Genomic DNA, 25,098 nt, shown 5'->3' with positions numbered 1-25,098 from the left:
ATGAAAAGTTGTTTCAAATAAATTAAAGCAAAATAGTTGGCTGGAAAAAAAGTCAAAATAAAACATTTTAATTTTTTCAGAATTTCTCTCTCCCTTAGGTTTCCGCCCCTCCCCTCCCCCCAACCAAAGCTATTCACTAAAATTGACAAGAATTTGCCACGTGTTTTCATGTCACCGAATCTGTATTTTACACTGAAAAAAAAGCTTTAGTCAAAAAATGTCACCCCACTCTACTCACAGGATAAATGGACAAGAGTGAACAGAACTTTTTCAGTTCTCCCTGAAAGTGACTCTCAAAATCATCCAGGCCTAGGTGGGAAGGGGGAGAATTTGGGAGCTTTTCATCCACCTATATTTCTGTGAGCCAGGTGGTTCCCTTTAGGAAAAGCCTCTCCTCCTCTTTACACATAGAATATTCCATTATGCCTAATAACACATAATCATTTTGCTAGAAAGGACAAAATGGATCCTTCATTTGCTACCAACCCCCCACTGACTTTGCTTCTTTCAGTGATCTGGTGTGGTCCTTTCACAGATGTAACAGATGTGATTCAGACTGGTCCCAACCTATTTAAATGGTTACTCTAAGCTGCTCTGCAGAATCTGGGCAGTAACAGCATGGAAACAGTTGCAGCTCCAGGGCAACTTATATGATCACTGCACCAATCTTATATGTAGTGTAAGTCTTGTCTGTCTGTCCACCTATCTGCAAGACCATTTGTTCAAGAATTCCTCCTAAGCAGTAAGAGCTAGGACCACCAAATTAGGTAGGCAGCTACCTCTTATCCTAGCTTAAAGCAAGGTCAGAGTTTGGTTGTGCCAGGACAATGGGATATGCCTGGAACGCGATTGTTTCTCACAAAATGGAATGGGAAGGCTCTCCTAGGTAGGACAATTATTCTGCAGAATGACCACAGGGGGCAATAAAGGGCCAGAGATGTGGACTGGGACAGTTATAATCCTGTTGGGCCAGTAGGGGGCAGGGGTGGAGAAAGGGACAGCTAGTTACTATATACTTCAGAGAATTTGTTTGTTTGTGTGTCTGATTGTCTATCTGTCCCCCAGCCAGGGGACATGCACCCCTACCCCGGCTGTACCTGCTAAAGCTACAGTGGCCAGGGAGAAGCACTTCGCTCCTAGCCCCGATCTGCTGCAGTGAGAGATGGCTGAAGTAACCCTCTCTCCCTAGGGCAGCCTGCCTACTGAACCCCTCATCCCCGGCCCTCTCCCAGAACAATGATTTAAATAAAGAAAAACAAAACTCATTTGAGTGAAGGGTAAATATTCTAGTAACATTATAAAGTTGAATTACAGACGGCCCTGGCCCCGATTCCCTTCTCATTTTCAGTAGTTTGACACTTTGTTGATTTCAGGGGAGTTACTCCAGATGTACAGACAGATTGAGACTCATGGGGGTTCTGTTTGAGTGTTTTGGACCATGTCCATAACTCCATTAGCCCATGGTGGTTTCTTCCAGAGAATGGGTCATTCCTAACCTCCATGGCAGCCCATTTCAGCTAGGGCTTCTTTGCTGTGAGGAGTAGCCCCCTCTGAGCTGGGAAAAGTATTAGTTAGAAGACTGGAACAAAGTATTCTAGTTCTGTCGCATACCAGGATGGGAAGAAAATTCTCACATGCTGCCAAGAGCTTTTATGGCTCCTACTCACCACTTGTAACTTGTGGTTGCATGATGACAGACCACAAGCAGAACCAACTCCTCATTCCAGCGGGCGTGTGTCAGGCTGCTTGGACTTTCCCTCTTCATCTGTGACTTGGGCTGCTGTGATCTTAGCATCATGCTCCCCTCTGTCCCCCTCCCTGCACTCCCACAATAAAGAGCATCCAATCCAGCATTTAGTGGATGGATGGGTCATGCCTACCTTTGTCTAAATCGATGATCTTTGCTGGGAAGGTCTTGCTTTGCTCGGCCCTCTCCTTCAGGATGTTGTTTTTGTAATCTGCATAAGGGAGGAGCACAATTCAGACACTGGCCTCCAAGGGTGTGTCTAGACTACTGAGTTTTGTCGACAAAAGTGGACTTTTGTCGACAAAACTATATCAGCGTCTACACTACCGCTGAGTTCTGTCGACATGACGTCAGCAGTTTTGTCGACGCTGGTATACCTCATTTTACGAGGCATAACACCTTCTGTTGACAGAGTTCTGTCGACAGAAGGTGTTATTGCCTGTAGGGTTGCGTCTAGACTACAGGGTTCTGTCGACATAGCAGCTTGCTTTGTCGACAGAACTCAATGTGTCTGGACGCTCTTTGTCGACAGAAGTTTTGTCGACAGATACTGTCGACAAAACTTCTGTCGACAAAACCCGGTAGTCTAGACGTACCCCAAGAGAACATTAAACACAGGCAATGCTTTGCCCATGACCATGCATGCCACTCAAAATTGGCTCGCATGCTACTTATGGCATGTGTGCCATAGGTTGCTGACCCCTGCTGTATCCTATAATTTTTCAAGTAAGTCCCTCCCTCTAGAGATGATGAGTTGGCCTTTATTTGGACTGTACAGGACAAAACAGAGAAAGGGCCAAATTCTTCCCTGAGGTACCAGTGAGTCCACTGATATACCCAGAGTTACACTACAGGTGAGTTTGCCCATCCCCCCCATCACCTTTAGGAATGCTCAGCTTGGTACATGGAAAAGGAACAAGATGACTTTAAATGCAATCTTCCTCAAGCTTGACCACCGAGAATTAACCATCCAAACAAGGCTCCCATTTTAAGCTCCGGTAAAAAGCAGCAGGATCTATCTCCTGGTATGTAACAGAGGGATCTCACCCAATGGGCAAGAAAATGGCAGGGGAAATTATGTGTTGATAAAGGCAACGTAATGCTCATTGTGGAGACTATAATCTCAACTGCACACACAAAATGATAGGGTCTAAATTAGCTGTTCCCACTCAAGAATGAGAGCTTGGAACCATCATGGATAGTTCTCAGAAAACCTCAGTTCAATTTTCAGCAGCAGTCAAAAAAGCAAAAAGAATGTGAGGAACCATTAGGAAATGAGTAGCGAATAAGACGGAAAATATCATAATATACGCCCGCATCCTGAACGCCATGTGCAATGCTGGTCAGCATGTCTCAAAAGGGTATATTGGAATAGGAAAAAGTACAGAGAATGACAACAGAAATGATTAGGGGTATGGAACAGCTTCCATGTGAGGAAAGATTACAAGGGCTGGGAACAGTTAGAAAAGACACAGCGGAAGGGGGATATGATAGACGTCTATAAAATCATGAGTGGTTTGGAGAGAGTGAATAAGGCAGTGTTATTTAATCCTTCGCGTAATACATGAACCAGGGGCTACTCAGTGAATCTGGGAGAGGAGCAAGGTCAGATCATCAGAGCAGGGACCTCAGAGGCTGGATTTGAGGATTCTATTGCTCTCTCTCCCAATGACTTACTGTCTAGCATTGGACAAGTGAGTTAGTTGGTCTGGGCTTCAGTTTGACCATCTGTAACATGGGGTTAATGACAAAGTACATTGAGAGACCTATCAATGTGGCTTTGGGATTATTGTCCTGCTAGCACCCTGCAAATCTCCATCCTCTTTTTGCATCACGTGACTTCATGTTCCCCTGGATTTTGCTTTGAGCCACAGGGTTAGAAGCCTGCTACTTCAACACATACCCAGCCTTATGTCTTCACTTTTATACTGGGTCAGGTTGGTTGGGTCAACTGTAAGCTCTTTGAGATTCACGTCCTTCCTGGCAAAGGGAACAAGAGGAAAAAAAGTCACAATTTGCCAGATATTTGCTCTCTTTGCTTTTGCAAGTTGTTCCCCTTTTTTCCCTATCTTTCCCATCACCTCTGCTCCCCACATCCAATTCCTGATCTTCAGAGGGGAGTCATTTCAGAGCAGTTCATTGAGGATTTCAGCTGCACTACACATCTTAAAGCTAATGGGAGCACTGCAGTTAAAACATCACCCACTGCTTGTGAATGTTTAACTGGTTAATCAGTAAGCCTCGTTCTTAATGGGTGAGGTTTACTGGTTAAGGTTGCCTAAAGCTGCTCCAGCCCTGCGGCAGATCGGGGGGACTGCTCCAGCTGGGCTGCAGGGCCCCCCCCCCACTCCACCCCACTTTAATCGGTTAAACAATATGTTTAACCGGTTAGCCAATTAAACGGGATTTTACATCCCTGGTAAGTTCAGTCAGGCCCTTAAAGCACAACCATAATACAGAAAATAAAATCCCTAGTCAACTTCATGCGCCTTTTCCCATGAGGGAAAGGAACACGCGACAACATGATCTCACAAAAGGGAATCGTGCCTCCTACTGAAGTCAGGGGAACGTCCCCACCTCTCTCTCTTGCCAAGGGAAGAGGTACCACCCGCTCTTACAGCAGGTCCGCCAAGGTCTCTCCCTTATGGAGAAATAAATGGAGAAGCACCCATCACAGACACGGGCCCAAGCTGCAGAGAAAGTTCACAGGGGCTTAGGAGGAACAGATTTGTGCCCAGGACTATCAGAGCACGCTTGCCCCAGACCTGTGCACTTTGTGTCTTTACCGCAAACGCCGGAGGATGTCGCTGGGGAAGTGCTGTGTGTTTTGAGGCTCAGCACCCAGTGTGTAAGCAGAGGAAATTCAGCTACCAAGCCAGCCCTCCGACAACCCCTTGCCCATTTTGGTCGAGCTCAGGCTGCTCCCCGGAAATGGGATCCCAATTTTTGTGGGCAGCACCAAGCACCCAGCAATAGCCATATGCAGGGAGTGAGCTGCAGGCAAATCAGCAGGAAGGCAGTGAATAAAGCTTGTCCCATGAGTAGGCACTTGGCAGCCCCATCCTTGGCCGGTATCCAACCCTACTGACGCTGGCAGAAATCCACACATGACAGCATTGAGGACCTGGGCCCATATTCTTCGAGCTGGAACCTTTCACTTTGTTCCGTGCTTCTTTACCACCGATCAGGGATTCCTACTTACTCTTCATATTTCTTCACGTTGTACTCGTAGCCTAGCCAGGAAAGAGACATGCCATGAGCAGGAGCACTGGTCTGCCCAACCCGCTGCACTCTGCTCTCGGGCTGAGACGGGGCTCACACTGGGCCTGGCTTTCTCAGCCCGTCTACGTGCATCCCAGCTCCACTTCCCCAAGGGCCATCCAGCCACCCCCTTTCCCAGCCCACTGGCCGTCACGTTTTGTGCCTAAATCTTCACCAGTTGTCCCACCCCTCCCTGACCAGCAGATGACTGGCAACCAAAAGCGCTGGTCTTCTCCAGTTGTCATGTCTCTGTGTGGTATTTAAGGCTTGGACATTTCAGGGATAACTACCCCTGTGCGGCTGCAATCACCAGTACTTGGTCTATGGGGCACCTCCACACAGGTAAGCCCTTTAGATCTGGGTCCATCATGGGCCCCAGGTACCAGGATAGAGCCATTTAGGTCTGTGCCCTTTCCAAAAGGCAGGTATCAGGTATCATCCTTAGATGGAACTATGATCTCAGGGGTCGTCTTCTCCTGAGTGAGGCTTTGGCCTAGATTCTATTCTCATTTGACACCAAGGTGAACCCAGTGTAACCCTGTCTAAGCTAGTGGAGTGGCTCCAGATTTATAATAGTGTAACTGAGATCAGAATTTGGTCCACTGGTGTTTGGGTCTGTGATGGGGTGGACAAGGCCCCGAAGCCCCCTGCTGGAGGCTTGTGACCTTGCCACTCCCTGCCCAGCAAACCACAGAGAGGCCCTCCAGGAAAGACAGAGTGGCAAAAAGGATGTGACCAATCAGGGCCTAGCATGCCAGATAAAAGGAAGCTGTTGGGCCAGAGTGAGGCAGTTCCTCCTTGGAGTTCAAGGGGCTGAGGTAGGGCTGGATTGTAGGAGGCTGCCACATCAAGGAGTGAAGGCATAGACACTAAGCCAAAGGAAGGGCCACTTGCGTGAGGTGAATGACGCCCCATGCATGGGTTCCCAAACTGAGGGGCGTGGAGGAATTCCAGGGGGGCACGAAGCAACCCAGCCCACCCCCCAAGTTTTGCTGCTATTTTTGGTTTTTGGCCCTGGTCAGTTCCTTTTTTATTTATTTTTTTAATCAACAAGTTTTGCTGCTATAGGATGGAAGGGGGAGAGGGGTTCTCAAAAATCAAAAAGGGGCCATGATGCCGAAAAGTTTGGGAACCACTGACAGGGTCCCAACTCCCAAAAAGAGTGCCAATCTAAGAGATCCACTGAGGAGGTTCTCTCTTATTCTCTTTCTCTCTTTCTCTCACCACACACACACACACATACACTTTGGCTACATCTAGACTGGCATGATTTCTGGAAATGCTTTTAACGGAAAAGTTTTCCGTTAAAAGCGTTTGTGGAAAAGAGCGTCTAGATTGGCACGGACGCTTTTCCACAAAAGCACTTTTTGAGGAAAAGCGTCCGTGGCCAATCTAGACGCGCTTTTGTGCAAAAAAGCCCTGATCGCCATTTTAGCCATCGGAGCTTTTTTGTGCAAAACAAATCTCAGCTGTCTACACTGGCCCTTTTGCGCAAATGATTTGCACAAGAGGGCTTTTGCCCAAACGGGAGCAGCATAATATTTCCGCAAGAACACTGACAATCTTACATGAGATCGTCAGTGTTCTTGCGGAAATTCAAGCGGCCAGTGTAGACAGCTGGCAAGTTTTTCCGCAAAAGCAGCTGCTTTTGTGGAAAAACTGGCCAATCTAGACACAGCCATACACTCTATAGCATATGCACCTATTTCTGTGATAGCCATGTCTGTAGGCACTTATCTCCTCCTAGGAGGAGATTCACCTGCAGCATAGGGTCCACAGGAGGCTGCAGACAACACCTTACTGCACCCCTAGGTGGTGCATTGGGCTTTACACAAGTCGTCTGCTCTGGATGCAGTGGTGACATGGAGCGGTTGATGGGTGAGGCATAATTTAACAATTCAGGGCAGCACAGGACCACCCCAACCCCTGATGACTGCTCTCTCTGCAGGCCCACGCCTGCAAACCCTTTCCACTGAGCATGCACTGCTGGCTACCGCCTGGCAGGACTAGCTCCTTGGACTGTGCCATTGGCGGCTATGCCTGGCAGCAAGGCGCTTACCTCGACTCCGGCGTCTGCGGGTAACGAGCACCACGATGACGAGGAGGAGGATGAAGAGGAGTAGGGTGGCCAAGATGTAGCCCAGCTGCTGGAAGAAGTGTACCCGGCTCTCGGGGATGATGACGTTTATCACGTTATGGCCCCGGCCTGGGTTTGGATCTGGGGTTGGTGAGAGAAAGCAAAGCAGAATGAAATGGCAGCGCCTGCCATCCGCGGCAAAGCAGAACATGGGCAGGGTCCCGGGCCAAAGCTAAACCCTTTCAGATGGCAGCTTTGCCCAAAACATGCCCCCGGGTGGGGAAGCAGAAATGTTACTCCTCAATCCCTCTGTTAAATGCTGGGGAGCGCAGGAGCGCAGACATGCCCGCTGACAGGGGACTCAAGGGGGCAACTGCACAGGGGGCTTAGCATTTAAAGGGGCCTGTGATGGGGTGGACCAGGCCCTGAAGCCCCCTGCTGGAGGCTTGTGACCTTGCCACACCCTGCCCAGCAAACCACAGAGAAGGCCTCCAGGAAAGATAGAGTGGCACAAAGGATGCGACCAATCAGGGTCCAGCAAGCCAGTTAAAAGAAAGCTGTTGGGCCAGAGTTATGCAGTTCCTGGCCCTGTTTGCGTTGCTGCAGGAGTCCTGCTCTGCCACTCTGTGCGGCGCTGAGGGGAGGGCCCAGTGCCGGGCCCCGGGTGGCGCTAAGGACTGACTGCTCTTGGCCACGCCCATTCCACCTGAGGCTCCACCCCTTCCAGGGGTGTGGAGCCGGGCCCCCCCACACCTTGCCCCCAGGCCCACAGTGGCTCTCAGCCCCTCTGGGCGCAGAACGGAGGCCATTTCCACCCCAGGAATGGCTGCATGTCAGTAAGGAATGAGTGAGCCCCAGAGATACAAGCTGTAATGTCCACTGAGATCCTGTTTGATGAAAAGTGTCCTGTGAGAGAGGCCTAAGGCAAAGCTCACCCCACATCCAAACACCCTCTTGTCTAGGGTTGCCAGGTGTCTGGTTTTGAACCAGACAGTCCAGTATTTGAGCCTTCTGTTCGGGAAACAAATTGAGAAAATATAAATGTCGGGTATTTTCTAACTAAGATGTCATGTAGATTGCGACGTAATGTCAAGCGTGTCCAGTATTTTTATTGAAACCATCTGGCAACCCTATTTTGGCCAGGGTCACTTTGGCCCTGGCTCGCCTCGGGGACAAAGGGACAAACACTGGACAGTGGCAGGGTTGTAGAATCATAGACTCACATTAACAACGTGGGGCCCTGGATTCCAAGGCAATTAATACCACACACCTCTCTGACTGTCTCAATTACTGTTCCTGCTCTCTTCATCTGAGCTGGGAGGCTCCCAACTGAGAGCAGGGCTAAGCACTGGACGTAGAGACAGCTCAGCTACGTCTAGACTGGCATGATTTTGCGGAAATACTTGTAACAGAAAAGTTTTTCCGTTAAAAGTATTTCCGCAAAAGAGCGTCTAGATTTGCATGGATGCTTTTGCGCAAAAAGTGCTTTTGCACAAAAGCATTTGTGGCCAGTCTAGACACGATTTTGCGCAAGAAAGCCTCAATCGCCATTTTAGCCATCGGGGCTTTTTTGCGCAAAACAGTTCTTCCCTGTCTACACTGGCCCTCTTGTGCAAGTATTCTTGTGCAAGAGGGCTTTTTCCCTAGAGGGAGCGTGAAAGTATTTGCGCAAGAAGCACTGATTTTGTACATTACAAAGTCAGTGCTCTTGCGCAAATTCAAGCGGCCAGTGTAGACAGCTGGCAAGTTTTTGCGCAAAGTCTAGACGCACTCCTCCAGTCCTGAGGAGCGTATGATCCAGACCCCAGAAAGATTACTACCCTCAATGAGCAGAGCAGGGAGACTGGGTGATCTGAGCAGTCAGGCAGGGAAAACCCAGCAGGAAATGGACCCTGCTCTCCTGAGAGACTGGCCTGCCCTCTGCTGCACAAGGCATTAAGAATCATTCTTTCACGTGTGCTCCTTTAATGTTCCCAAGACTTTTCAGGGATTCAGAAGTGCCAGTGGGGACACTTACTGCTGATCAGAGCATCGCTCTTGTCTAGCAAAGGGGGCGCGCGCAGGGAGCAGCGAGGCCAGAGAGCCCCAAGTGCCTCTGCCTGAGAGCACAGCTAGCGTTTCTGGCTACGTCAGACATGCACTGCGCTGCTTTGGCTCCAGACCGCTAACGGCTGAAACAGGCCAGCCCGTCCAAGAGGGATTATTTATGGAGTGGAAGGAATCTGCAGGGCCAAAGGCTGAATTTTGTTTTCAATAAATTAAATACATCAAAACACAGCGAAAAAAAAAAAAAGCCAGAAAGCCATTCCCTTGCTGGGTGCAGCAGTTTGTCTTTTCCAGTTGCTCCTCTTCCAAGCACGGAAAGGAAAGAAAATTTGTACATGGCCTCTTTTTCTAGAACCTGAATAATTGGGTCAGTGCTCTCTCCCCATCCCCGCCGCCTCCAAAAAAAGAGAAGGAAATATTTGTTTGCAAGAGTCAGGGGGTTAGATAAATCCTGCTGCAGGAGAGACAGCAAAGCCCTGAGCTTTGCTGGGTGGTGGGAGACTTCCCTTTGAAGCAGAGTTCAAAGCGTTGCCATCTCCTGGAGACGGGGAATGTTCACACAGCCCCAGACAAATGCCAACAGAGTTAAATGCCTGTGTAAGTGAGAGAGAAGAGGGAGCATCCAAAGAGCTGTTCCACCTTGCAGTATATTCAGGCAGATTTTGCTAATGGCTAAAGCAGGGGACCAGGACTCCCGTTTGGTTCCTGGCTCTGGCACGCTCAGACTCAAACTTCCTCAATGTTCTGTTTCGTAGTTTCCCCGGGGTCTGTATGATCATTTAAAAGGCCCAAATTCTGTTCATTGTTACACCAGAGTCCATCCGGAGCAATTCCATTCCTTTGGATTTACACCGTCCCAAAGAGCAGAATTTGTCAGTGCATTTTGGTGCCTGTGAGAGCAAGGGGGTAATAGCAGAAACAAATAGCGGGCCGTGAGCAGTGCACTCCTCCCACCCTACCCTGGCCCACTCTGCACAATATTGCATCTTTCTGTCAACACTCCTAGTCTAAGCAAAGACCACCCAGTCCAAGGGCGATTTTACACTCTGGTCCCAATGAGGCTAGAAAGAGACCACTGGGCTGGTCGAGGCTGGGATGTGATTGCCCATGGTTCGAACCAGGGCCGGCCCACAACGTTTTGGCACCTGAGGCGGGGAGCTCAACTGACGCCCCGATGCCACCTTGCTTGGGCCAAAACTTTGAAAGCTCTCTTGTGCCCTCCTTCCTCCAGCACAGCGCTCCACCATCTCTGTGCATCTAGAGCAGAGAGAATACATACGCACCAACAGCAGACACAATTTTCTACACTCTGGGTCCTAGTGGCACCTCTCCCCCAATCTGGCACCTGAGGTGGCCACCTCAGTTCACCTCATGGTAGGGCCGGCCCTGGTTTGAACCCAGCTCTACATTCGTGTCAGCTCTGCATATGCAGCCAGTTCTCCCCAGGACCTTTTTAATCAGCCCCCGGTAAGTGACGCGACTCCTCCGGTGCGTTGGCTCAGCGCAGTGATGAGTGGCTGTAAGAGGAATGTCGCTGGGCAGTGAAGCCAGCGAGTTCCTCATGACTCCAACAGCTGGTTTTGCTTTTCAGGCCATTTGGGAATGTTACAAATTCTTCATTTCCACCCGTACTGAAAGGCAACCAAGCAAACTCCACGTTCCCTGCAATAAACGAAGTGCTGAGCACTCTGGCCCAAAGGTCCTGGGTGCCAGTTACAGGAGGACTAATGGGCCAGAGCTAATGGCCTTTTATTCTTGCCAGCAAGCTAAGGATGTCTGGATTGGAGAAATGGACTGTCAGGTGGCCAGAACACTGGCTGGATTGTTGGGTCCGACAGGTCGTGATCAACAGTGCAATATCTGCCGGGCGGTCGGTGTCAAGCGGAGCGCCCCAGGGGTTAATTCTGGGGCTGGTTTTGTTCAACATCTTTATGAATGACTTGGATGAGGGGATGGATTGCACCTTCAGCAAGTTTGCGGATGACACTAAGCTAGGGGGAGAGGCAGATATGTTGGAGGGCAGGAATACGGTCCAGAGTGACCTAGATAAATCAGATTGGGCCAAAAGAAATCTGATGAGGTTCAACAAGGACAAGTGCAGGGTCCTGCACTTGGGACAGAAGAATCCCAAGCATTGTTACAGGCTGGGGACTGACTAGCTAAGTAGCAGTTCAGCAGAAAAGGACCTGGGGGTTACAGTGGATGAGAAGCTGGAGATAAGTCAACAGTGGGCCCTTTGGCATATTGGGGTACATTAGGAGGAGCATTGCCAACAGATCTAGAGAAGTGATTATTCCTCTTTATTCGGCACTGGTGAGGCCACATCGGGAGTACTACATCCAATTCTGGGCACCCCATTACAGAAAGGATGCAGACGCACTGCAGAAAGTCCAGTGGAGGGCAACCAAAATGATGAGGGGACTGGAGCACATGACTTACAAGGAGAGGCTGAGGGATTTGGGCTTATTTAGTCTACAGAAGAGCAGAGTGAGGGGGGATTTGAGAGCAGCCTTCAACTACCTGAAGGGGGGTTCCAGAGAAGATGGAGCGAGGCTGTTCTCAGTGGTGACAGATGGCAGAACAAGGAGCAATAACCGGTTGCCATGGGGGAGGTCTAGGTTGGATATTAGGAAAAATTATTTCCTTAGGAGGGTGGGGAAGCACTGGGATGGGTTCCCTAGGGAGGGGGTGGAATCTCCATCCCTAGAGATTTTTAAATCCTGGCTTGACAAAGCCCTGGCTGGGATGACTTAGTTGGGATTGGTCCTGCCTTGGGTAAAGGGCTGGACTTGATGCCTCCTGAGGTCTCTTCCAACCCTGGGATTCTAAAGCCAAACTTTAATTAAACACTGGAGTGACCCAGCACCCCTGGGCATTGGGAGAGGCTAAACTGGGGGTGAAAAGGAAGAATGGAGAAGCTGCTCAAGAACAGGTGGGACTCAGGACAGCCTGCCGTTGTCTGTCTCTGGATTAGGCCCTGCTCTGGGAGAAGCTGGGAATGGGAACAGAGAGACAACCCCAGTGGTGCCCGGTAAAAGTGAGTCCTGCCAAGTTGGTCAGGATTCCCCAAGGTGGGCTCAAGCCAAGCACTTTGCTGCTGCTCTGAGCAAGGGTGAAATGCTAGCACTGGCGGCACGTGCGATCGAAGAACTGGGCACACCGCAGCCAGAAACCCCCCCGGGACACTGTGCCTGGACTGGTATGTCCATTGGTCCTGTGCCTTATTGCTCTTCTGGGTGGCCCGGAGAAGAAGCTACCTCCAATCTTTTTCTTTCCCTTGCAGACCTGCATAGCGCATGGGTGGACTCACTCCTTGCTGTGATGTCTTTTCGCCACGAGGATTTGACAGCTATCCTATCAGAATACACAGGAGTGGCCCCTCTTGGAAACCATTTCTTACCAGCTTGGTAAGAGCAGCAAGGCATTCTGGGAAGGGGAGGTGCATCAGGGTGGAGAGTTCTGAAAGCACGACCGTGTCTTTGCTAAGCTTCGTGGAAGAAACCCAGCTGGAACTGGTTCAGAACCAGGACACAGGATCTGACCCTCTGAATGCTGAATCTGATGCACACACCCTGAACTTTCAGGGATCTTAAATCCAGATCCAAACATCCTAACTTGGCCCGTTCTTCTCAACAGGCCGGACAGAACATCCAACACTTCCCAGCTGAAGGGAGGTTGAGCTACAAAACCAATGGATGCAAAATACGCAACATGGACCCATCCTTAATGTGCGGAAAGGGTCTTTGGTTGCCAGAGGGTCAGTGTACACTCAGGGAGAGGAACAAGACCCCAATAATAAGACAAAGAATTTATTTAAACCACTCCAGGCCTCAGTTTCCGTATCTGTAAAATGGCAAAAATAATCAAGCGGCCCACAAGGGTGCTGTGAGCATTCATGGGTGACTGTTCAATGCCTGTGATCCTATGGTGAAAGGCCCTGTTTATAAACATGGAGCTATTGGGTTTGGGGCAGGAGATTTTGTTTGTTTGTTTGTTTGTTTTTGAAAGGACATATCTTGGTAGACTGAGCCAAAAACTTAGGACTAAAGAAGGCACCCTGCCAATACCACCAACCCGTGAAAACCAAGAGGCTCAGCAAACACTGTCTGGTCCGATGGGTTTGTCTTCCAGCCCAATAGTATATCTCTCTAATTACAGTCACTCCACGTTCACTGGCAGTTGCTGGTTGGCTCTATTGGGGATGAGTAACTTAAAAATATATATATAAAAAAAATCCTAGGCTTAAAAGACTATATAGAAAACCTACTTGCAGAGCCATCAACATTAGCTGCACAGCAGGAAATCTTCATGTCGTTAAAGGCAGCAGTAGCTACCATGCAAGGAAGCAACCGCACAGGCACAAGTTTAACCTAGGTGACAGTATCCACAATGCGGCACCTTCCTGTTCTTTTGCCTTCCTGGATATGGAATGGTAGACAGGGTTGGCTTAGTCTTTTGTAAACACTGGGGATTTCACTAACATAGTATACAATAGTTTCAAAATGGTTTTGGGTCTCTTGTGGTTTATTTTGTTATTTATTATTATTATTATTATTATTAACACCTAGCTGTTATCTAGTGCTTTTCACCGGTAGATCTCAAAACACTCTGCAATGGAGATCAGCATTGTTATACCCATTTTTTGCAAATGGGGAAACTGAGGCACAGGCAGTAAAATGACTTGGCCAAGGTCACTCGGCAGGTCAGTGGCAGAGTCAGGAACAGTATCTCTACTTAGATATTTCTAAATATTACATGCCTATCTGCAACTAAGCCATTGTACTAAAGTTCCCTGAAATAGTCGCTACTATTCCACAAAAGAGGCTGGCTGTAACAGCCAGCAGTGCAAGAGTTAAGGCACTGATATTCTCATACACACACACACACAAATCAGGCTAAAATCACTGAAATCAATGGAGTTACACTCACAGGCCTCAATCCCACAATCTGATCCATACTGATGGACCCTTATCCTGAATCCCACGGGGATCTGCATGGATGTGAGGGTCTAGTCACATGTATCGGGATATGGAATTGGGGCCAGCAGAGAATGCATCCTATGAAGGTCCACATTCAAAATCCATTCCTTGTGTCTTTCAAATACAGTATAATCCTGTTTAGTTCCCTCTGCTCCAGTTAGGAGACTGAGGAATTGTTAAGAGGTTTGTTTTATAAAGATGTCCCTATCTCACAGGCGCGTGAGACGAGGGATGCGACTTTTGAGAATTCCTCTGAGGCCTTTGGCTGAAATATATGCAAAGCTGCATGGGAAGGCATTGTTACAAAGTAAGTATTTTCATAGGGCTGCTGTTTTATTTCAACCCTAGACAACTCATTTTTAGTGAAAAAAAAATTAGCCTCCTGACATTCCTGACACCAAAATACCAGGAGTGAGATCCCCGGCCAGTGTAAATGGGCGTAGCTTCACTGAAGCCTGTAGGCGCACCAGTGTGCCCTAGAGGTCAGAGCATAGCTCTGTGAACTGTGTTGCAAAAAACACGTAACTGAGATGATAGCCTGATTTTTCACTCAGTTACACAGATGTAAGCCCTGAGCCGTCGCACTGAAGTCGCTCTAGATTGAAGCGGGTGTAACCAAGAGCAGACTGCAGCCTATGTTTATCTTTGCAGCAGGGTGAAGTTTCCTGTCTGGAAATGACTCCAAGCCTTGGAGCGCTGCCTGGAACTGGAGCTGCTTGTGCTGAAGGGGGTCTGCTATCGCCTGGCATTTCCCTGGTCTTCCGTTTCTCCCGAAGACTTTTACACGGGTGCACAAGGAGTCGGGGAGGGGTTCGATCCTGGCTGCTCCCACAGCAACGGAAACAGGACCCGCTCCAGCGCACTGCGTGGTGGCGATGGGCTTGGAACGGACACACAAGACATTCCAGCGTCTCTCAAAGTCCCACCCATTCAGCAAATTCTTAGCGTGGCACTTTCCGGGCCAGATGAGCATTAACCACCCAGAGGCCCACAGGGAGCAAAGCTTAGCAGCTGAACTGACTTGCTTTGCTTTACCCAAGGCCCGCTAGGGCCTGATCCAAACCCCACCAAGATCTGTGGTCTTTGGATCAGGCCCCAAGTGCACAACAGCCAGACCCTCACCGGCCTATTAAGCAAAAGCTCTGAACAAAAACAAAAAATCAATTTGATATGTTCTTTAAATGGAGGGCGGGGGAGAGGGTGATCCTGGGCCTGATCCTTTCCCCACTGCCATCTCTGGGAGTTTTGCCCTCGACTTGAAAGGGAACAGGTTTGTCTCTTGTTTTTTGCTGTTAGCCAGAGGAGACCGACTATGCTGCCCTGACCATGGAAGGCAAACTATAGACTTGGACCCTTGGGTCGAGTTTTGGGGACAGTTGCATTGGGCTACTTGGACAAAAGGGGGCGAGCTTTAGACTTCAACTCTTGGGTCACTTTGGGGGACTATTGGGCAGGGCTGACCTGTAAAAAGGGGTTAGGTGTATGTTGAGCCGGGCAGCTTGAAGGCGGGGGGAATAAACAGACTCCCAAGTGAAATTAGACTTTGATGGGGGAGAAGCAGGGTGGGGGCAAGTATGCTAGGGCTGGGCTGGGCCACACATTACCCTCCTCTCCTCCCCCAGGGACATGGTCATCCTCAGAGCCGTGTGGCACCCTGTACAAACTAATGAAATGGAAAGGAGTAAAGAGCAAAAGCTCAGGCAAAAGTTTACCAAGGAGAACTGAAAACCACCGAACCCTGGAAGAGCAGTTGTTTGCTGCTTACATTTGGATGTGCGTAAGGTGAGAGAGGGATCCCCAGTCTGCTTCTTTGAGTGGAATTACTGTAACCTTTTCATTCTTTTCACCAGGGACGGACCATGGTGCTGGGCCCATGCTGGTGATATTCTCTCACCCACAAACAGCATCTTTTCTTCCAGGGAGTGGGGGAGGGATAGCTCAGTGGTTTGAGCACTGACCTACTAAACCCAGGATTGTGAATTCAATCCTTGAAGGAGTCATTTAGAGATCTGGGGCAAATCTGTCAGGGATGATAGTTGGTCCTGCCATGAGAGCAGGGGACTGGCCTCAACAACCTCTCACGGTTCCTTCCAGCACTATGAGAGAGGTATTTAAATAGGCTCACTTAAACTGAGATCACTTCCCCACCACTGAAATGCAGCCACTGCTGGGGTGAAACACAGCAGCTGTGGGACAGCAACACTAAGCCACCAAGGTTGAAGTGCAAATGATGGTGTGCTCCGTGGACAGCCATGGTGCAAGGTAAAGAGGCAGAGTGTAATTACCCCATGCCAAAATGCAGCCATGCTACTGAGGCTAATTCTCCGTGCTATTTCAAATTGGCCAGGACATTAGTTAGGTATTTCCTAACGTGCCGCTTGGGGAACAGATGCAGGACTGAATGATTAGTGAGCTAGTCTGTCTATTAAATTGGTTCTAGTTCCTCCCATGTTTTGTCCAACACCTGCTCAGGTTACCAAATCACTCGCCGCACAAAGAAAGCGGATTCCTAGGGGGCCCTCCCTGAAATTGAAATGTAAATCTGCAAAATGGCAGCTGACTGTGGCTCCCTAAGCCCCGGGACGGCAGCAAAGAGTAATATTGGTGTCACAGCCCATACCATGGCCCCACGGGCTGTCTCGCTTTCTCGCTTTGATAATGCGCCTTGTGTCTGGATGCCGACCTATGTCCCAGCTGGGAGACGTGGGCCTCTGTGGCTTGGAAAGGCCTCTTGCTCAATCAGAATGGAGCTACTGAAAGATGTATGAAGCCCATTTCAATTCAGTATTAAGCAGCCAATAAATATTAAACCGTGATGAATATTTTAAAATGTTAATAAAGAACAATAGCCTGGAAGGCTCAAAAATGATTAAAGCGGGGAAGGGGGCGGCCTGTGAGGGGCATGATGGTGCGGGGTTTGAACAAGCTGTCGGAGAGCTGCTGGTCCAGAGAAAAGAAATGCAAAATATGCTTTTTTAAAGAAAAAGGAAGGGGGGAGGGGATCTTGGGGACTGATTCTCCACTGCCTGGCATGGACACCTGTTCAGAGCGGGTGTGAAATGCTCCCACCCCGCAACAGCAACCTCTGGAGTGGCCCTAGAGCAGTGGTCACCAACCAGTCGATCAGGATCTATTGGTAGATCTTGGTGCCTGTGACAGGTGATCCTGACGGGTTTGGCTAAGAGGCCACTTCAGCTGCCTTGCCCCCCACTGCGGCACACCTCCCACCCTTTGCCTTGGAGTTGCCTCTCTCCTACCCCCCAAGAGCCTCCTGTTTGGGGTACAGGGAAGGGAGAGGAGGGGGTGCTGATGCCCTCTCCCATCCTATATTCTATCTCCACACAATGGAGCAGGCGCCACACACAATGTGGAAGGCTTGGGAGGGAGGGAGTTTGCTGGCTGCTTTTGGGAGTGGTGCAGGGCCAGGACAGGGGTGAGCCTGCCTTTGCTCCAGTGCTCCACCACCTAGGAGCCACTTGAAGTAAGCAGGGTCCAGCTGGAGCCAGCTCCGAACCCCTGCCCCAGTCATGAACTCCCTCCTGCACCCCAAACCCGTATCCTAGCCCTGAGCTCCTGGACCCAAACTCCTACAGAGCCTGTACCCTGAACCCCATCTCCCTGCCCCCAGCTCAGCTCAGAGCCCCTCTCACACTCCAAATCCCTTAGCCCAAGACCAGAGCCTGTGCCCCCGCCTGGTGAAAGGGAGGGAGGACGGAGTGAGCAGGGGCAGGGCCACGGAGTGGGGGCAGGAAGGAGGCGGGGCCAGGGGATTTGGGTGTGAGGTAGATCCTGGGCCGCACTTAAATTCAGAAAGTGATCTTGTGCTTCAAAAGCTTGGAGCCCCCTGCACTAGACGAAAGCAGAGAAGAATCAGACCCGCGAGCTGCCGAGATGCTGTGTGTCTTTAACTCCCTCTGACTTGAGTGGGAGCGACGGGGCAGAATCAGGCCTTGCCCAGGATGGGCTGGAGGCTGCTCTTTGGCTGTTCCCCCCGAGCAATCAGAGCACCCACCACAAAGCCACCCACCGGCCATCAGCACATACCGGCAGATTCATTCCTGCACTGAACGACGGGCCCTTGTATGAATCTCATACAAGGACACACGTGGGCCTTGGCTCAGGCCCGGCAAGCGCTCAGAGCTGCTGTATGGTGCTTGAATGGCCTCGGCGGAGCTTTGCAGGGATGCAGAGTCACCTACGCACCTTGGACTTGTCCCCAGAGTCTCTCTGGAGCTCAGAGCTGCTGTGGGGGCCGCACAGCTACCAGAGCCATCTCTGTGCCTCTATAGAGCTGAGCGCCTGCTGTGTGGCCCCTCTCTGCTGGCCTCGCTCAGCCCTGGGCTGGACTGAAGCTGCTCACGTCTTTCCCGGGATGGAGGACCACCCCCCTCAGGGGGTCACCTACCTACAGCTGGCACGTTGTTGCTGTACGTGAGGTTCACCACCTTCTTCTCTCTCTCTGGCTCCGTCACGGAGACCCGGAAGATCCTGCGCTCATGGAGGCCGCAGTAGTGATGGTGGAGGTGGCAGGAGTACGTGCCCTCATCCGCGCTCTCCAGAGCCGAAATCCGCAGCGAGAAGTCGCCCAGGGCGAAGGCCGTCTCGGTGATGTTCATCTTCTGCCGCATGAAGAGCGGCCCGTAGGAGCGGCGCTCGCCGGAGGCGTACAGGTCTATGAGGCGGTCGGCCCGGTCGTGGGGCACCCCCGGGGGCTGCCTGTCCCAGTGGACCACTTGCTGCTCCTCCTCACTGTGCCGCTCAGTCCAGATCTGGTTCCGGTTCACGCACGGAAGCACCACGGTGCTGTCCCGCAGGGCAATGACCACCGCCTTCTCGCCGTCCCAGTACCTCTTCGCTTCCGCGGCTGCAGAGAGGGCACACGAGGCAGCTGGGTAAATAGATACGGTCCCATTTCATCGGGAAACAACCCAGGGCACCCGTCCTAATTATACTTCATAGCTCCCGCCGCTCTGCGGGCTAGGGCCAATGGCTTTTCCTGTGCTAGGAGCCACCGAGAATGAAACAATGATGCTCTCCTAGAGGGATGTGAAAAGTCGTTTAAAAATGGAACTACTGTAATTGCTAAAAATCCTAAAGCAGGGGTGGGATTCCCTGGATTCGTTCCCCAAGGCTCAGGGTCCCCCACAGCATTGGGGAGCCCACGCTGGCACTCCAGCTCCTCTGCTGTCCCACCGTGGGGCTGGAGCACACAAAATCTTCTAGGCTGGGCCCCCCTCGGCTCTGGTGCGTGAGGGGAATGTGGGGAGGGTCTTTCTCCTTCTCCGTCAGGGGCCACTTTTTTCGGTTTGGATTTTTTTTTTTGTTTCTCTGTTGTGTGCGGCCCCCAACTGATTTTTCTGCGGGTCAGTGGCCCCCGACTCAAAAAAGGTTCCCCGCCCCCATCCTAGAGGTTACACGTGGTACGGGCTCTGCAGCATAAAGCTTATATATAAGCTTTATACTGCAAAGCCCGCAGCTAAGCCAGCTCCCTGGGAGTGGGGCTGGCAGGGGCTGCTGGCCCCACTCCTGTGGAGCCAGTGTGTAACCTGGGGGGGGGCCGAGCCGGGCTCGCTACAGACAGGGGCTGCTTTGCTTGGCTGGAGTAGCCCCTGCCTGTGGTGGGCCCTGAGGGGCTGGACAGCTGCTCCAGCCCTATCAGTTAACCAGAACGGGTAAGCCTCATCCTTAACCGTAACTGGTGAGGCTTACCGGTTAACTGGCTAACCATTTACAAACCTACTCTCCTACTCTGCGCTTCCACCCAAGGATCTCAACGTGCTCCGCAGCCTGAGCCACTTGGAGGGGAAGCGCCCGGCTCAAACCGAGCTAGGAACCGAACGCAGGACTCCTGGGTCCCTGTTTAGCGTGTTGACTGCAAGCCCGTCATTCTCCCTGGCAGCGGAGAGTCTGCCGCTAGCCCCAGGAAGACGGAAGAGCGTGCTCTCTCCAATGACTGAGAACGGAACAACAACAGCAGACGATTTTCAGCGCGCTGGGTCCCAATTCTCCAAGCATCTCAGGCAGTTCCTTGCGTGCGTTGCTGCCCCCAACACCTTAATTACTGCGGAGTGACAGGATCCCTGGCTTGCAGACTGCTGATGCCGCGCAATGAAAAAACCCAAAAAGCAGCCGGAGGCTCCCGGAGACAGAATGGGGGTTTTGATGTAATGAAGAGAAACAGGGAGAGCAGAAAGCAGAAGATGCTGCTCCCTCCCCATCCCACCACCTGCTTCTAACCGTTCCCCCTATGCTTGTTGAATACTCAGCATCGGCCAGGCAGGGCCATCTCGGCTCTCGCCCAGCGCTAAGACAACAGGGACCTGCTGGAAAGCCAGCAGCCTGGTCAGCCCGGACAAGATGGAGGTGATGCTAGCGGCAAGGGGGAACGGCTGCAGCTGTGGTTTTCACACGACAGGTCGTGACCCAGTCGTGAAATTCCACAGTCGTGGAATGTCGGGCACTGGGACTCGTTGCTGCAGGGGGATCAGGTGACCAATGGGAGCGGGGGGGTGCTAAGGCAGCTCCCTGCCTGTCCTGGCACCACAGACTGTGCTGCGCCCCAGAAGCAGCCAGCAGCAGACCCAGCTCCTAAATGGCGGGGAGTGCACAGGGCTCTCTGCGCACTGCCCCTGCCCCGCACACCAGCTCCGCACTCCCATGGGCTGGGAACCTGCTGCTGGCTGCTTCTGGGGTGCAGCATGGCCTGAGGTGCCAGGAGAGGCAGGAAGCCGCCTTAGCACCCCCGCTGCACCACTGAGCGGGAGCCACTCAAGGCAAGCCCCTCCTGCCCCAGCCTTGACCCTCGCCCAAAGCCAGAGCCCCTCCTACACCCCAAAGCTCTCCTCAGCCCCACCCTGGAGCCCACACTCCAGTCCCATCATGTTGTGTTGCAACATCAACAATTTCCCAAAACTGGGTCATGAGAAAAAAAGTTTGAAAACGGCTGCCCTCCAGCACGCCCTGAGTAGCAGTCCCTAGCCGCTCCCCCTCTTGTCCGGACGGGAGGCGCAGTCAGGGTTCCTTCGCCTTGGAGGTCTCTAGAGGCCTCGTTCTCTGACCACCGCGCAAGGCAGATTTCTTTGGCCAAACATCTAGCACAGACTGTTGCCGGGGAGGGTTTTGGAATGGCCGGCGGGGGCAGTAGGAGGCGAGGCAGTTGATGGGACAGTCTGTTGCAGGCACTCGATGTAATGGGTTGCTTTTACTGGGTGGCACTGGCCCAGGCGGCACGGAGACGGGTGCAGGAAATGCAGGCTGGATGTCAAACAAACCAGCGAGCTGGGACACAGCCACACTGCCATGGCACGGACTGAAACCTCACCGCTTGCTAGAAGGTGCCGTGAGCACCGATGTCTCTCGAGGTGTAGCACCATTCCCATGCAGCGCCCGTGTCCCCTCCCCTGCCCGGCTCCCTGCCTTTGCACTCACCCCCTTGCTTTCCGTGAGGCAGCGTGCGGGAGCAGGCGGCTCCCTGACCAACATTGGCCGCGAGCCCAGGGTGCAAGTGCTGGGAAGTACCCCCTGAAACCCACCAGGCTCTCAGTGGGCACAGCCTGCCCGCCCCCCGCCCCTCCTCCCCCCGCCCAGCGTTCTCTGCCGTCGTTCACACCTTTACCTTTCTCGGTGACCTGCAGCTGGATTTTCACCGTTTCGTACAGGTGGCAGTAGTGATGGTGGAGGTTACAGGAGTACGTGCCTTGGTCGCTCTCTGCCACATCTAGCACGAGAGGAAAAAAGAACATTTCGGAGCCAAGTGAGGATTGTTGGCAGATGTTTGTGTGACCCCTTCCTTGCAGCCCCACGCAGGGCTGTACGGGAGGCACTTTGGAGGATCAGGGCCGTCGTCTTACTGCAGCGATGAGCTGATTGGTGGAGGGGGAGGCGGGGTGGGCACATGCACAATTTGGTCCCAGATCATGAACCGTGATTGGTTGTTTGAATGATTATTGGCATGGCAATAACACCAGCCCTGGCCAGGACTGTGCTATGCACTGTATATCCCCAGACTTAGGCTATGTCTACACAGCAGCGTTATTTCAGAATGATGTGATTCTGAAATATCATAGTCTGCGTCTACACACAAGCAGACATAATGTCGAAATACTGTTGAGCCAGAGGACTGCTTACTCCGACTCCTGTAACCCTCATTGTACGAGGAGTAAGGGAAGTCGGGGGAAGAGTGCTCTGTTTCGAAATAACTGCAGCGTAGACAGCACCAAAAGTCGAAATAAGCAATTTTGACTTCAGCTACACAATTAGCATAGCTCAAGTTGCATAGCTGATTCTGAGTTTAGCACTGCTGTGTCGATGTGCCCTAAGAGACCCAACGAGCTTACGATCTGCGTAGACAAGACAGAGGTGGGGGGAAGGCAGGATTATCATCATGCTGAGGCACAGAGCAATTAAGTGATTTGACAAAGGCACACAAGGAGTCAGGGACAGGCCTGGAACTCAGCTCAGCCTAGTCCCTAGTCCAGCACTTGCCCATAAAGCCATCCTTCCTCTTGATCTCCCGCCTCCACTGCCCATGATTAAAACTTTCAAAGTGAGTGCAAGGCAAGTCTCTCTTAAAACATGGGCAGTCTCCTAGTGGTTGGACTGCTGCATTTCCTGCATCTCAGATGACCTCCTCAAGGTGCCCTTCCCATGAGCAAGTCCCAGCACACGGAGCTGCAGCTCTTTAGAAGCAACGGAAAGAAAGAGGGATTTGGCTCCTGGTACCTTTGATCACCAATGAGAAGTTGCCATCTGCGAAGGCGTTCTGGGGCATGGCTATTCTGCCTTGGTTGTAGGAGCTGTACACCCGCTGCTCCCCAGCGGAGTACATGTCACACAGCCTTTCCGCCTTGTAATCGCCTTCCGGGTTGCTGTACAAGTCCCAGTGGACCACGCGCTGGCGGTCGTACAGGCGGTCCTGGGTCCAGATCATGCGGTAACTCTTGCAGCTCAGGACAGTTTGGGACCCAGCCACGGCGCTGACATTCGACACCGACACCACCACGCTCTCAGGGTTCAACGCATCAGCTGGCACTGTGAGCAGAGAGAGGCCGGACTGATGGAGTGTGAAATGTGAAATCTATACAGACCTTCCTCTCACAAGCAAAGTAACCCTCTTCCCCACACAATATGGACAGCCCTTACAGAAAAGTCCCACAGGAAGGAATAATCACTCTGTAGAGCTATGTCTACACTCGCGGCTTCTTGCACGAGAAATATGCCAATGAGGCTAAGCGTGAAATATCACTGAGCCTCATTTGCATATCTAATGAGCCGCCATTTTTGCAGAAGAGGTCTTGTGCCAGAAGGAGCTGTCTACACGGCCCCTTCTTGCGCAACAAAAACCCCTCTTGTGCAATGCCACTACGCTGATTATTTTCAGGAATAACGGCATTGCGCAAGAGGGGTTTTCTTGCGCAAGAAGGGGCAGTGTAGGCAGCTTCTTCTGGCGCAAGAGCTTCTTCTGCAAAACTGGTGGCTCATTAGGTATACAAATGAGGCTTGGCGATATTCCACGCTTAGCCTCATTTGCATATTTTTCGCGCAAGAAGCCGCGAGTGTAGACATAGTCCTGGGGTCTAAAAAGTAATAGGACAATTGAGAAACTCCCTATGGACTGGTCCTCATTTTGTACTCAATCCTGTTATGTTGCTATAAAACCCAATTGGTTTAATCATTGTTTGAATCTATAGATCTGTTCCACAGGTGTGGTTTGGGTGCGACTGCCATGGTATACAGCAGACCCGGCAGCTCGACTTAAGGTACACAACTCCAGCTAAGTAGAAAGTCTGAGTCTGAGTCTATGAACAATGAGAATACATCGCTGGAGTCGGCTTACCTTGGCAGCATCCTCACAGAAGGAGACCAACAGGAGCAAACGCTCCTGTTGGCTTCCCTTACTCCTGACAGGAGCAAGAGCACCGGACGCCAGTGGGGGCGCCCTCTGAGTTTGATTTAGCAAGTCTTAACTAGACTTGCTAAATCAAACCCTGGAAGATCGATCATAGCAGCATCGATCTTCCGCGGAGTGAAGATGTGCCCTTAGAAAAGTCAAATTCCAATGTTATATTATGCATTTAAAACTCCTCCTGGGCCCAGACAGCCTTCTCTGCTCGCTGGGTTTTGCTAGTGTGCACTTAGTCTACTTAAATTCCCTGTCAGTCACCCCAGGGAGCACCTCCTTCTGCTGCAGCTAAACTTCATGCTCCAGCAGGCCTGCCAACAGTAATTCTGGGCCCAAAGGCAGAACAGCCAATGGGTCCCACACATATACAAGTCATGCCCGCGTGGTCGCAGTCTGCCTGACGTTTGGGTGGTGCTGCACCTGTGCTGCTGGTGCCCAGCAAGCTGCCAGCTGTGCTACTGGCCATGCTCTTCTGGCATGGCCAGGGCTTCCACGTGGCCGCCAGGCAGGATTGCCAATGTCTAATTGTTGCAAACCCAAAGACCCTTGCCCTGTCCCTACCCTAAGCCCTTGCCCTGTCCTGCCTCTTCTCCCAGGCCCCACTCTCCCTTCCTCACTTCCCCAAGGCTGGAGCAGGGGGTCAGGGTGCAGGCAGGGGTGTGGGATGCAGGCTCTGGGAGGGTGTTTGGATACTTCTAACCATCCTAAACCAGGACAGATTTAAAGGGCATCACTTACCTGAATACAAATGAACAACAGACCCTGTTGAAGAAGAAGAGAAAATAATGTTACTGACAAAGTCAACGAGCAACTATTAAATATATTCACAGCCAGCAGCCAGTATCTTGCCTTCATTTTTATTATTCCATCCTTCAGTTCTTCTTCAATATTGCGATGATTTAATATTTATATTGTGCTTGCGCCGACGGCCTCACAACCCAGCTGGGCCCTACGGTTCTAGACCCTTTGCAAGCATAAGAAGTGAGAGTCCCTGACCCGAAGAACTTCCAGCAGATGAAAAAAACAAGCAAGTAGGAGAAGGGGGCAGAGACATGGAGACAAAAATACTGTGGGGTTTGATCTTGGC

The 25,098-nt window shown here is 51.4% G+C and overlaps 1 protein-coding gene and 1 long non-coding RNA gene across 2 annotated transcripts in view; one reads left to right on the top strand and one right to left on the bottom strand.

Annotated features, from left to right (window-relative positions):
• The window catches only part of LOC142819462 (uncharacterized), a 42,142-nt gene extending 25,187 nt beyond the window's left edge, over positions 1–16,955 (top strand). Inside the window, exons 2-4 of the long non-coding RNA XR_012897382.2 lie at positions 12,415–12,538; positions 14,326–14,417; positions 14,762–16,955. This is a non-coding gene — a long non-coding RNA (uncharacterized LOC142819462). The remainder of the gene's footprint in view (positions 1–12,414; positions 12,539–14,325; positions 14,418–14,761) is intronic.
• The window catches only part of MXRA8 (matrix remodeling associated 8), a 52,601-nt gene that overhangs the window by 12,923 nt on the left and 14,580 nt on the right, over positions 1–25,098 (bottom strand). The window contains exons 2-9 of the mRNA XM_025186675.3: positions 24,750–24,773; positions 22,832–23,140; positions 21,726–21,827; positions 18,516–18,974; positions 7,068–7,226; positions 4,950–4,980; positions 3,651–3,727; positions 1,881–1,958 (exon numbers count right to left, since the gene is read on the bottom strand). Of these exons, the coding sequence (XP_025042460.3) occupies positions 1,881–1,958; positions 3,651–3,727; positions 4,950–4,980; positions 7,068–7,226; positions 18,516–18,974; positions 21,726–21,827; positions 22,832–23,140; positions 24,750–24,773 (1,239 nt within the window). The remainder of the gene's footprint in view (positions 1–1,880; positions 1,959–3,650; positions 3,728–4,949; positions 4,981–7,067; positions 7,227–18,515; positions 18,975–21,725; positions 21,828–22,831; positions 23,141–24,749; positions 24,774–25,098) is intronic.

Source organism: Pelodiscus sinensis, chromosome 24 (assembly GCF_052426305.1).
Source record: "Pelodiscus sinensis isolate ZL-2025 chromosome 24, ASM5242630v1, whole genome shotgun sequence".
Lineage (NCBI taxonomy): Eukaryota > Metazoa > Chordata > Testudines > Trionychidae > Pelodiscus > Pelodiscus sinensis.
Note: the sequence above shows the minus strand (reverse complement) of the source record. Positions and strands in the feature narration are given on the sequence as shown.